The 14176-nt window shown below is 37.1% G+C and overlaps 1 protein-coding gene across 3 annotated transcripts in view; it reads right to left on the bottom strand.

Moving 5' to 3' along the window:
• The window catches only part of waw (Translation factor waclaw), a 554624-nt gene that overhangs the window by 520695 nt on the left and 19753 nt on the right, over window positions 1–14176 (bottom strand). The window contains exon 5 of one of the 3 annotated variants that reach the window (XM_089089340.1): window positions 13195–13312. The exons of the other annotated variants lie outside the window; for them this stretch is intronic. Coding sequence (XP_088945466.1) covers window positions 13195–13312 — 118 coding nt within the window. The remainder of the gene's footprint in view (window positions 1–13194; window positions 13313–14176) is intronic. 3 annotated transcript variants of the gene reach the window in all.

The raw sequence follows: 14176 nt of genomic DNA, 5'->3' as shown, positions 1-14176 counted from the left end.
GACTATTAAAAAGGGCACTGTCCCTCTCAATTTCCAACTGAATGAGCACCTTTTGAAGTTTTACAATAGCTCTATCTATAAAATCTTATATGCCCACAGGGCATACCTTACAGCCTTTGTCCTGGGGGGTTTGTGATCCTTAAATACATAATTTCCAAAACTTTCAACTACGTTGAACAAAATGGCAATCTCTAAACTTTGACTTTGACTTTCGACTGCTTAAAAGGACACTATTCCTTCTAATTAGCAATAAAATACATCCTTTTTTAAGTATTTATAAAATAATTTTCAATAAAAACCTAATTTGTTCCTGAGACCCGAATTGTAATCGTTTCACCGAGGACCTTGAGGGGGAGGGGTTTGTATCTGAAAAGACCAAAGTTCTGGAACTTACAACTACGTTGAACAAAACGTAGACCTAATTTCCCCTCTCACGCCCTGGTGGGCGTGAGAGGGGGGTTAGTTGCCCTCCAATCACTTTCGACTAACAAAAATGGCACTAGCCCTTTGAATTTATAATCGAATGAGCCCTTTTTCAAGTTTCTACGATAAAGCTTTCAATGATAGTGGGAGACTGTGAAGACTGTGGGTGGAGTGTCCTGCTCAAAGGTATAATTTCCTGAACTTTCAACTGCGGGGACCAAATGGCTATCTCAAAATTTTTATTGGATGTGTTTGGGGAAATGGTGGGCGTGGAAGAGGTGTTAGTTGCCTTCCAATCACTTTCGACTATTAGAAAGGGGACACTAGCCATTTCAATTTCCAATCGAATGAGCCCTTTTTGAAGTTTCTACGAAAACACTTTCTATAAAAACATTATATGCCCCCAGGGCATAAATTACAACCCTTGCCCTGGGTTTTTTTTTTTTTGGGGGGGGGGGGGGGGGGGGGTTCATCCTCAAAGACCTAATTTCCGGAACTTTCAACTACAGTGAACAAAATAGCTATCCCAAAATTTTGATTGGATGTGTTTGGGGGGAAGGTGGGCGTGAGAGTGGGGTTAGTAGCCCGACTATTAAAAAGGGCAATAGCCCTTTGGATTTCCAATCGAATGAGCCTTTTTTGAAGTTTCTACGACAACACTTTCTATAAAAAAAAACCTTATATGCCCTCACGGCAAAACTTGCAAACCTTGCCCTGAGGGATGTGGCGAACTGTCCTCCTCAAAAACATAAGTTCTATCTGGAATTCAACTACGCTGAACAAAATGGGTATCTCAAAATTTTGATTAGATGTGTTTCGGGAAATGATGGGCGCGGTGTTAGTTGCCTTCCTATCACTTTCGACTATTAAAAAGGGCACAAGCCACTTCAACTTCCAATTGAATGACCCCTTTGCGAAGTTTCTACGACAACTTCTTCGATACAAAGTGCCCTGGTCTAAAGGAAAAAAATAATAAATAATACATTGTGCAAAAATCGTTCTTAAATGCCCCCAGGGCATAACTTAAAACCCTTGCCCTGAGGGTCGTGGAGGAGTGTCCTCCTCAAAAATATATTTTCTATATGTAAATCAACTACGCTGAACAAATTGGTTATCTCAAAATTTTGATTGGTTGTGTTTGGGGGACTGATGGGGGTGGGGGGGGGGCCTAGTTGCCCTCCAATCACTTTCGACTATCAAAAAGGGCACTACCTATTCCAATTCCCAATCGAATGAACCCTTTTCCAAGTTTCAACTACAACTCATTCGATACGAAGTACCCTGGTATGGAAACCAAAAAAAAAAAAAAATAATACATTGTGCCAACATCGTTCTTTACTTAGTCAGCGCTATTGCGCTGCCTACGTATTTGTTCAAAAGCTCATATAATCCCAGAATTGAATTATCTGAAGGACATTTTCTTTTGCAATGGATATCCCATCAAGTTACTGGAATCCATCATAGAAAAAAGACAATAAAGGCAGAAAGGGATTCATCATCTCCACAACCTCCAACGGATATCATCCCTTTAGTGGATGATAAGAAAGTCTTTACTGTTTTACCCTATTTTCCTTAATAAGGTGACAAACTGCAAAGAATTCTAAAAAAACATAACTTAAATGTCACTTTCAAAAATTCTAATAAAATTCAGAACTATTTTAACAGCGGCAAAGACAAAACGAGCCCTATTTGGGCACTGGTGTTTATAGGGTTCCATGTTCTTGTGGCTGTTTCTATGTTGGAAGAACTCACCCACAATTGGGGGAGAGATTGTAGGAACACAGGTCCTCAATCGACAAAGCTATGTAGCTACGCCAAAGGCCTGAGACTTTTGATTCCGCCTTGGCTTAACATGTGTATGACAACCCGCACCATTTCGTTTAATTCGACAACACCTCCATTATTGCCCCTGTTAAAGGTCTCATCCAAGTTTTCAGAGAGGCAGTTGAGATAAAAAAAAAGTACATTCACTGAAAGGTAGCTCTGAATAGAGACACTGGAGAAACCTATTTAAGCCCCATTTATAAGGAACTAATTAATTATGATCTTTTTTGCTTAAATAAAAAAAAAATCACATTTTGCAACCTAACCTAATCTGTGACGATGTTTTACTTGGAAAGCCTTTAGCTTTTAAAAATGCTCTGTATAAATTAAAAAATTTTAATTCCCATTCAGTACTGTATAATTTTATTCAGTTACCCTTTCACCGTTACATGGAAAGGGTCGTCAAATTTTAATTGTGCTTTGTTTTAAGGTTTGAAATTTTTTTAGTATCCTTGGATTTTATTAGTAATTTTTATTTTATTATCGTGCCCTGAGGTAGACCCCGAAGCCGCGCCGAAAAGTCAGCGGCGCGCCACCGAAAAAAGACGGCGGCGCGCCGCCGAGCGTACCTCAGCGCGCTGACGCCCCCGCTGATTCTAGCCGCGGCGGCGTCACTAATACGCCGCCGTTTTTGTTTTGTTTTTTTCTCTCTTTTTTGGTTATCGATATCGACCTCCGGGCTTCAACCGTCATCCCGGTTAATCTGTTTCTTAAAGATAAATAATGTCATCTTGGGCTCGACATGTATACGTTTCGTAGGAAGAAGAAAAAGAAATTTTTCTTGAAACAAAAATTCTACCTTCCACTTTAAATTTCTGTTAATTTTTCTTTCTGATTTTTTCGGATGAAAAGAGGCGGATGAAATAGAATTAGGCCATTCAGGATGTTATCATAGACAGCACAACCGAGCTGCCCGAGTAAAGAACAATGATGGCACTATGTATCATTATTTTTTTTCATGCCAGGGCAATATGTATCGAAGGAGTTGTCGTAGAAACTTCGAAAAGGGTTCATTCGATTGGAAATTGGAATAGCTAGTGCCCTTTTTAATAGTCCAAAGTGATTGGAAGGCAGCTAACACCCCTTCCCTGCCCTTCATTTCCCCAAACACATCCAATCAAAATTTTAAGATAGCCATTTTGTTCAGAGTGACTGATTTCCAAAGAGAAAATATGTTTTTTGAGGATGTTACTTCCCCATAACCCTTAGGGCAAGGGTATTATAATTTTAACCTGGGGGTACATAAGAACTCTGTTGGAACAATGTATTATTTATTGTTTTTTCCTTTCGACCAGGACACTTCATATCTAAGAAGCTTTGGCAGAAAGTTCGAAAAGGGCTCATTTAATAAGAGATTGGAGTGGCTCTCTTTTTAATAGTCGAAAATGATTGGAAGGCAACTAACACCCCTTCCACGCCCACCATTTCTCCAAACACATCCAATCAAAATATTGATATAGCCCTTTTCTTTAACGTAGTTGAAAGTTCTGGAAATTAGGTCTTAGAGGATGACAACCACCCTCACAGCCCTTAGGTTAAGGGTTGTAATTTATGCCCTGGGGGCATATACGGCGTTTATAGAAAGCGTTGCCATAGAAACTCAAAAAGGGATCATTCGATTGGAAATTGAAAAACCTAGTGCCCTTTTTAATAATCGAAAGTGATTGGAAGGCTTGGCATTTTTATAGTAGAAATCGATGTGGGTATAATGTATCATTTTGTTGTTGTTGTTTAGACCAGGGCACTTCGTACCGAAGGAGTTGTCGTAGGAACTTCGAAAAGGGCTCCTTCTATTGAAAATAGAAAGGGCTGATGTCCTTTTTAATAGTCGAAAGTGATAGGAGGGAAACTGATCCCCCTCCAACCCCACCGCTCCCAATGTCCTTTTTTTTTAAAAATCAAATTTTTCTTCTAGAATAAATAAAAATGTACTCTGTTAATGCTAATTCCCAATAAGGCATCTCAGCAGTATCCTGAGAACCACTGAGGGTATTATGTTCAAACTTTTGGAGTTTCTTCAGCTCTTAAAATTTGGCCAAATCAAAATAGCATAAGTGAATTCAATCTATCAAAGAAAGTAAACAATAGTTTTTGCGAATATTATCAAGTTTTCTGTTTTAGGTCAACTAGAGGAGGTATGAAACTAAATTAAACACTACTATTTGTGTCCAGATTTTTAAAAGGGTCTATGTTTTTAAATGTTGCTGAAAATTTTTACAGCATACAAATAGCAGGCCGAACTATAAATTCTTAAAAAAACAAAAAGATTTAAAGTATTATTTTCTTTTTCCCTGAAGAGACTATATCAATATAAAACGAACAGAAATTAATTAAAAAAACTTTCTACGAAATAAGTTTTTCAAAGAAAAGTAAAGAACTCCATTAAACAAAAAATTAGCAAAATTAAAATCAAATAATCTACCAAGCGTGAAACTACCACAAATCAGCATCGATATATAAACGAAACCCAAAACGAACAGAAATTACAATAAATAACCACGTCAAACTCAAAAAGAGCGGAAATTGACATAAGTTGGGCTCAAAACCCCTATGCCTTCCCAAGGCCAGAACATAATTTGCACTTTACAGAAAAAAATACAAATGAATATGCATTGTCAGTTTAATATACATATACTGATATTTAGTAATCAAAATGTTAATATCATTTGATTTATTAAAGTTATAAAAGTAAAAAAACTTATATTTTTTCAGTAAAGTGAAAATCGTGCTCTTGCCTTGGGAAGGCGTAGGGGTTTTGAGTCCAACTCATGTTAATTTCTGCTCGTTTTGAGTTTGACTCAGTTATTTATTGTAATTTCTGTTCGTTTTTTGTTTCATTTATTTATCGATGCTGATTTATAGTAGTTTCCCGCTTGGTAGATTATCTAGAGCTAGTATAGAAATATATCTATAGAAATGAGTTACATTTTTTGCACAGTTAGCAGAGCACACTGAAGTTGAAGTAGCCTTAAACTTTGACTTGAAACGTTATAACTTGACCACTTCTTTCAAAAAAGAATTTCGGAGGGTTATTCCATGTTGATAAGAAAAGAGGGTAAAGGTGCAGTGTAGTTCTTCCTGTAGTGTAGGGCGCAGGAGTCCTATGGTAAAGGTACAGGTTTGTTCTCCCTTATAAAAACAACTTATTTCACCAGATACAAAGAAGAAGCCCATTTGCGGCATTCTGTGGGACCCCAAGGTCCAATGCTAGTATCAAATCCCGCGAGTGGCAGTTTACGCTCGTCAAGTTCTGGCTGTAACAGCCACAAGTGCCCCAGCTAAACGGCTTTTTAGCACGACAGGACTGATAGTGACTACAAAAGGATCAATGGCTCCGAGCAGACTTGACAAACTCACTTTTGTTACATCAATTGTAACTGAAGTGATGTAACAGCTGATTTTTAGTTGTTGGTGTTGTTAAGCCATGGTATCTGACTTGTATACAGTGTTTTTTTATGTTGTTATTTGGTTTTTTCACTTTTTTTTCGTACGTATTTGATGAACAGGAGATGTTTGAACTTCAAACTTTGAAAGTTATACACACATTAGCCCAAATAATTAACAAGAAGGAAATGACTAAACACGGGATTTTATAGGAACAATGCGATGTTAAACATAAACACAACAAGTAAGTAAGTCAAGTAAGTCATATTGTTCCTGTATGTTTTTAGCCAACCATTTAAAAATCCTTACTAAAATCGAGGTTGAACGTGCTTGGTGAAGTGGAATTTTATTATTATTTTTAATCATAAAGATCGGCGCGACATGGCACGCCGCCGGGTCTAAAATCGGCGGCTCGCCGCACAACCAAAGTTGGTGCGCCTGGCGGGGCGCCGCCGCCGATAGTGAATCACACATTCGCCGCCGTCATGTTGGCGTGGCGCGGCTTCGGGGACTACCCTGAGGACGGTCAAGCGGAGGTCTTGACCGAAATATTTACATTTTAGTCCACATTTTTCACTCGCTTGTATAATCCTCGTTCTTCTCTTTTTAACTATTTTTTTCGTTTTATATGTTCTTTGGACTATTTTAGACAAAAATGCAATCGCACAGTTTCAATCAGATGCATTTGGTGAAAAGAGGGGTAGTTGGGTGGGGTGATACTTGACCTCCACCACTATTGACTCTTAAAAGGGAACTAGAACTTCAAATTTCAACCAAATGCTTATACAACCATCCCTTCCATAAATGCCCCAGGGGCATATCTTGCAACCCTCGCCCTCAGTCTCTGGTGGTTTGTATCAACCTCAAAAGCGTTGTTATATGACATATGGACTATTTTTAATAAAAGGACTGTCAAAATATCTATTGGATACATATGAGGAAAAAACGACATGTTTGTGTCTAGGGTTTGACGTCTCTATGTTTTTTTCCAACCCCAAAAGCCTTGTTATATAATATTTAGACAATTTTGAATAGAATGGATATCTCAAAATTTCTACTAGATGCATTTCGGGACAATACGACATGTGTGGGGGGGGGGGGGGGGGTACCTGAGCTCCGATCACTTTGACTCTTAAAAAGGGCAAAAGAACATGTGATTACCAATCCAATGAGTCCATTCCAAAGTATATACGACCACCCTTTTTATAAGAACCTTATATGCCCCAATGGCATAACTTACAATCCTTTCCCTGAGAGCTACAGGGAGGAGGGGTTGTCTTCCTTACGGACATAATTTCCGAAAGCTTCAACTGCGATGAATAAATTTGTTATCTCTAAATCTTGATTGGAGGTTTTAAGCAAAATACTGAGCGTGGAGGGGGGGTGCTCTCAAATCACTTTGACTCTTAAAAAGGCCACTATAACTTCCAATTTCAAATCAAATAAGCCCCGTCTGATGTTTATACTACGGCACATTCCATAAAAACCTTATATGACCTCATAAAACAACTTACAACCCTATCCCCAGGGCGCCGGGGCGTTGTGTCATTCCTAGAGACATTATTATATGTTCTTTGGACTATTGTGAAAAAAATTGCTATTTCATAATTTCAATCAGATGCGTTTGTTGAAAGGAAGGGTTGTAGAAGAATGGGGGGGGGGGGTAAATGCCGTCCATCACTTTAGACGCTTAAAAAGGAACTAGAACTTCCAATTCTCAACCAAATGAGCCTCTTTTAAAGCTAACAACCCCTTCCATAAAAACCTGAAATACCCCCTGGGCGTAAAATATATAATTCTTTCTCCTAATCTCTAGGTTGTTTTTTTTCCAACCCCAAAAGTCTTGTTATATATATTTAGACTATTTTGAATAGAATGGCTATTTCACAATTTCTATTAGATGCATTTCGGTAGGATACGACGTGTGTGTGTGTTTGTTGGGGGGGGGGGTAGTTGCCCACCGATCAGTTCGACTCTTAAAAAGGGCACTAGAGCTTGTGATTATCAATCCAATGAGCCCGCTCCGAAGTTTATATGACCACGCTTTCTATAAAAAAAACCTTATATACCCCCAGGGCATAACTTACAGTCCTTGCCCTGAGGGCTGGAGGGATTTTTTATCCTCAAAGCCATAATTACTAGACTTTTTCAAATGCATTGAACAAAACGGATATCTCAAAATTTTGATTGGAAGTGTTTGGTGAAATGATGGGTGTGTGGGTGGGGGGCATTTGCCCTCTGATCACTTTGGACTAATAAAAAAGGTACTAGTCTTTTTAATTTCCAATCGAATTATCCCTTTTTACAGCTTCTACGACAAAACTTTCTATAAAAACCTTATATGCCCGAAGGGAGCAACTTACGACCCTTGTCCTGAGGGCTATGGGAGGGGCTTGTCATCCTCAACGACATAATTTCCAGATCTTTCAATTAGGTTTAACAAAATGGCCATATTGAAATGTCAATCGGAAATTTTTGGGAAAATGAAGGGCGTTGGGGGGGGGGGATTCTACCTTCAGTTACTTTTGACTATTAAAAAGGGCAATATCCCTCTCAATTTCCGCGCGAAGGAGACACAATTTCTGGACCTTTCAACTACGATGAACAGAATGGCTATCTCAAAATTTTTGTGGGGGGCTATGTGTGGGGGGGTGGGGTTGTCGTCCTTAAAGACCTAATTTCCAGAACTTTCAACTACGTTGAACAAAATGGCTAACTTAAAATTTTGATTGGATGTGCTTGAGGAAATGGAGGGCGTGGAAGGGGGCTTAATTGCCTTCCAATTCCTTTTAACCTTTAAAAAAGGGCACTAGCTCTTTTTCCAATCGAATGAGCCCTTTTTGAAGTTTCTACGACAATGCTTTCTATAAAAACCTTGTATGCCCCCAGGACATAACTTATAACCCTTGCCCTCGGGGCTGTGGGGGGGGGGGTCATCCTCAAAGCCCTAATTTCCAGAACTTTCAACTACGTTGAACAAAATAGATATCCCAAAATTTTGATTGGATGTGTTTGGGGAAATGATGGGCGTGAGTGGGGGGTTAGTTGCCCTCAAATCATTTTTGACTATTAAAATGTGCACTATCCCTTCCAATTTTCCATCGAGTGATCCCTTTTTGAAGTTTCTACGACATCGCTTTCTATAAAACCTTACATGCTCCCAGCGGATAACTTACAACCCTTGTCCTGAGAGCTCTGGGGGGAGTGTCATCCTCAAAAACCTAATTTCAGGACCTTTCAACTACGTCGAAAAAAATAGTTATCTCAAAATTTGAATTGGATATGTTTGGGGAAATGGTGGGTGTCAGAGGGGTGTTAGTTTTCCTCCAATCGCTTTTGATTTTTAAAAAGAGCACAAGCCCTTCCAATTTCCAATCGAATGAGCACTTTTCGACGTTGCTACGACAATTCTTTTGATACGAAGTGCACTGGTCTATATATATATATTGTCCCAACATCGTTCTTTACTTAGGCAGCGCTATTGCGCTGCCTATGACTGCAACTGCAAATTTTGTTTTTGGGCCTTACAACAGACATTATATTATATAAATATTGCGTAACAATCTTTTTTATGCTATGCATGACATCATATAAGAAAATGCTTATATGATGCCACGTATGATGTCATAACAAATGCTTATATGACGTACTAACATAGTACATGACGTCATTTGCAAAAGCCAAAATTAAGGCTTTTAACGAATTTTCTCAGACTTCTGACCTATCTAGATCGTTTTTTTATGCGAGAATATCCCAAGATACGAGCTTTCCCGAAAAAATGTGGAGCCGTTTTCGAGAACATACATACATACGTACATATATATACATAGACAATTATTGCTCACTTATAAAGATAGTATACATAAATCTTCATTTTCATTCTAATTAATTCTCATAAGTTAAAAGAATTGTAGTAATTTCGCTCGTCGATCGTGTCCTAAGCATTTGCTGGGAGTCGAATGCCAAGAAAGAATTAAATTTTATCTTATTATAAAGCGGTTATCCCATCTTGTTTATTAATAATACAATTATTAAGTTAAAAAATGTATTAAAGCAATTATTAACTACGAAACTTAAAGAAGCTTGTACACAAAATAATATGCATGTAGTTTTACAGTAATTTAAAAATTACGAATTTCCTAAAATCTGGTAAAGATAAGACCCCAATTACTCGTGAAAGGGGAGAATATCAAATAGTATATTACTTTGGCAATTATTATTTGGCCTCCCCACATTTATTTAATAATATTGTTTAAAGAAGGTCATATCGTTATTTTTCCAACGAGCTAGTATTTTAAAACAAATTTTTTTATTGAAACGATAAGATAGTAGTATTTACTTTTTCGACACAATTGTTTGTATAGAGGTCTTTCGCTGAGGTCCAATCTTTCTCAGTTGGTGGGATACTGTTCCAAAATCAAATTGTGTATCAATGTCGAAATTCTCTTTACTTAACTTTAAAATCATTATGATGTTTCCAAAAAATAGGGAACGAATATATGGAGTATAATAATATGTCATATCATACCCATGCCCAATGGTCATACCCAAAAAGGGCATATATAAAAATTTTTTTTACAAAAACGACTCAGAAACTCCACCTCAGAAAACAGCCATTTCAATGAAAAAAAAAGATGAGAAATGATTGCACAAAATATCCCTGTTCCTTGCCTCTACTTGTAAATCAACATCGAAGTGTCATGGAGACATTGAATACAATAACTAGTCATAATGCCCATTCCCAACCAAACGCCACACCCATACCCAAAGATCAGACCATAAAAGGGCGCATATACTACACTGATTTCGAACATGGCTCAGAAAGTCCACTGGAGAAAAGAAACACTTTACCGCAGAAAATATCTCTATTCCTTGGCTTTACTCTTAAATCAACATGGAAATGTCAAGGGGATATCGAATAAAATAATAAATCATAATTCGGAGTCAAGAAGGAAAATGATAATTAATTAGATATGAAAGATACAAGGAATATGTTTCACACTTAAGGTCTATAAATCGCAAAGCAAGTAACAGACAATATAGAATAAAAACTGATCAAATCGTTAAGAGCAGAAAGTTTCATATTTATAGTTTGAAGTCTCACAGACTGTAGGCTTTGGTGAAAATATGTAAAATTATTTTCCATCTTAAAATGATGCGAATATAAAAACGACTGGGAAAATTATATAAAGCCTACCCAGCATAAATTCAGACGTGAACGCAATCGATAAAAAGAACAGAACACTTCTTAATATGTAACCGGTGATGTCTCCAAGTAGAAGCTGGGGGGGGGGCTAAATCCCAGTATTTTAGTGCGACAGACGAATTAAACACAGATCATAGCATTTTATCAAAGCACTTAGAATCACAACATTTAGCCCTTGTCAACTTCTCTACTCGCTATGCATGTTTTTTTTATTCAAAAAAGAAAAACGTACACACATTAAAAGAAGCTCTGTTAAAGATCACTTCAAAAGCTCAGTTTTTTTTTTCTCTTTTTGCACTGAAGACACCTTGGCGGAGATCCTTGCTGAAATATCTGTTTTTGCCCCTTTCGCTGCTTTTCGGTTCACTGGCTGATATTACCCTCACTTCCTGGTTATCTTTTAATTAAATTATTTTTTGTCAAACATATATAGTCAGTGTGGTCTTAGAATGTTTTATGGACATTCTACTACATTAATAAGTATTTGATTTTGTAAATATCCATGGACTAAGGACAAAACTGAGAATAGACTACTTCCCAAAAAGCAAATGAAATTCAGAGAGGAGAGAAAGTAACAAAATGAAAAATAAAATCAAAAAGGGTGAAAAAACGAGGATTTTGTCAGCCAGTGGCGAATCATAAAAATGACAAAATATAAGCAAATACTTCGACAAGGACCTTTGATTAGTCGTCGTCAGTGCTAAACAAAAAAGAAAAAAAAAACACGAAAATCTAACCTTTCAATGTTTACCCTAAAAAGACAGAGTGTCTGTTCTGTAAACTTTGTAGGGTAAACTTCGAAAGGTTAGATTTTCGTGTTTTTTTTCGTTTTTTAGCACTGAGGACGACTTGGCGGAGGTCCCTGTCGAAATATTTGCTTATATTTTATCATTTTCAAGATTCGCCACTGGCTGACAAAATCCTCGTTTTTTCACCTTTTTTGATTTTATTTTTCATTTTGTTACTTTCTCTCCTCTCTGAGTTTCATTTGTCATGTATAGCCAGTGTGGTCTAAGAATGTTTTTTCCCAAAAAGCACTGAGTTTGAGTGATATCGACGATCCCCCTTCCCAGAAAATGCTTGACAAAAAAAAAGTAGGAGCAGATACAGAATTGATGTTCGGGGAGGGGCAAAAAAGTTTGGGCTCTCTTATTGTCATTTTTCGTTCCTCCTTAACAATAACTTTAACAATAAAAAACCTACGGATTCACCCCTTAGTCACCCGTCCTCTTACCCCATAAAGGTCGAATTGGTTCCTGATATTAAAAAAACAGATATGGTACATAAAATATTACCTCTGAATAAGCTTACAAATCCTACTGGTTACTGTTCTGCTAAAAGTAATTTGTAAACATTCGTTACAGAGTTCGGATCATGCCCAATGCCCAGGGTTTGATTGGAGTAGAATTCAAATCAGGTGCAGCAAGACAAGACATAACTATGAGCTTAGCAATTACTCCTCACCCTGTTTGGTTGGGAACTGGTGATTCTTTATGGTAGGAGTCTATAACATTAGCCTGATAGTAAGCCTGTATAATGGCAAATAAGCCTGGAATATTGGATAGTAAGAATCCGGTAGTCTGGATAACGCTGATCCGTCTCGTGGTACGACAAGACCATACCTTCGTCGTCGTCTTCTTCCAAAAAAAAAAAAAAAACAAAAAAAAAACAGTCATATCATTCACTGGTAACGGGTAATCAAAGTCAACGCAGTAGAGCGTAAAAACATAAAGAAATAAAGCTTCAATTAAAATTAATGAATCAATTGACCAATGTCAATAGACTCTAGCGGATTTACATTTACCGTCAAGAATTAATAAGAATGCAAAATTTTAGCTCCATCGGACCAGGAAGTATGTGAAATATTGACCTCAAGACTTGTACAAAATCTGATCTTCGACCTGAACCGTTTACTTAAACAGATGAAGTTAAATAAAAGCGTTTAAAAAGAAATGATCCTATAAACATAATGCTCTTATCCGGCTTAACCTAAGCCTTAAGGTAAGGCTTACCATTACCTGGGCAATCTAAACCGTTATCTAAAACAGATAAAATTAAATAAAAGCACTTAAAAATAAATGAGCCTATAAACAAAATGCTCTTACCTGGCTTAACCTAAGGCTTAAGGTAAGTCTTACCATTACCTAGATAACCTAAACCGTTAACTAAAACAGATAAAATTAAATACGAGCATTTAAAAATAAATGAGCCTATAAACAAAATGTTCTTACCTGGTTTAACCTAAGGCTTAAGGTAAGGCTTAACATTCCCTGGGCAACCTAAACCGTTAACTATAACAGATCAAATTAAATAAAAGCGTTTAAAAAGAAAGTAGCCTATAAACTATATGCTCTTACCTGGCTTAACATTATTTTCTCAAATTCATCTACACATCGCGGTAGATCTAGCCACTGCAAGGGCCAATATATGGCATTCAGGAAACGAGCTCCCCATCTCATTATAAACAAATCAACCCTGAAACAAGTAAAATATATCAAAACAATTTTTTCATACGAATAGGATCACTGACAGCCAGGCCGTGATTTCAGACCATATGTTTCCATGTGTTTCCTTTTCAAATGGTTCCATTTGAAAAAAAAAGTCATCGTGCAGGCACTGTTTACACTTCTAAGGCTTTGTCCTATTTTTGGGAGACCCAAGCCCTAAAACTCAATTGTTTTTGCACAATAGAGTCCACTTGGTCCACAGAATTGCAGTTTTAAATTTCAATGTGATCAGACAAGAAGAGTTTGTTGGCCCTTTTTGGGCAACCAACATTTAGTTTTTCTGTCAATTGGGGTTTCTTACTTACTTCAAAGAATTTCAGGTATAAGTTTCAAGCTAACCGAAAAAAAAGATTTTTCGCCAATTTGCAAGGGGCTGTGTTTCAGGGTTTGAACCCCCCCCCCTTCCCCCCCCCCCAAAAAAAATACCCGACTTGTAAAATACATAAGAACAATTTTTTATACGCTACGTTTTTAAAGTTTTTTTGTAAAATTCCCTCCAAAAAATACCCCCCCCCAAGAAAAAAATCGTGAATACACCCTTGACAAATGGTCACAAATAGCTAACGAATAGCCTTTGGAGGTTTTTTCTTCTTTTACCTAAACAGACAAAGCTAAATAAAATCGTTGAAAGAAAAAAAAAGGGAGTGCATTATCTTTTAAGATTCAAATCAGGGCCATTAATACACATGTAGCGAAAATGATTGTTAGTATAATAATGCTTTTTAATATTGATTATAGTTCATCAGTTAAAGATCTTTGCTCAACTTGCAGGAATTTTCTTTGGACCAACTACATTTAATTTTTATTTTTAATAATTTTCATGATTATCTAA

Source organism: Artemia sp. Qi Xiang Cuo, chromosome 5, assembly GCF_049724085.1.
Source record: "Artemia sp. Qi Xiang Cuo chromosome 5, ASM4972408v1, whole genome shotgun sequence".
NCBI lineage: Eukaryota > Metazoa > Arthropoda > Branchiopoda > Anostraca > Artemiidae > Artemia > Artemia sp. Qi Xiang Cuo.
The sequence above is the reverse complement of the archived record's forward strand: the minus strand, read 5'-3'. Positions and strand labels throughout refer to the sequence as shown.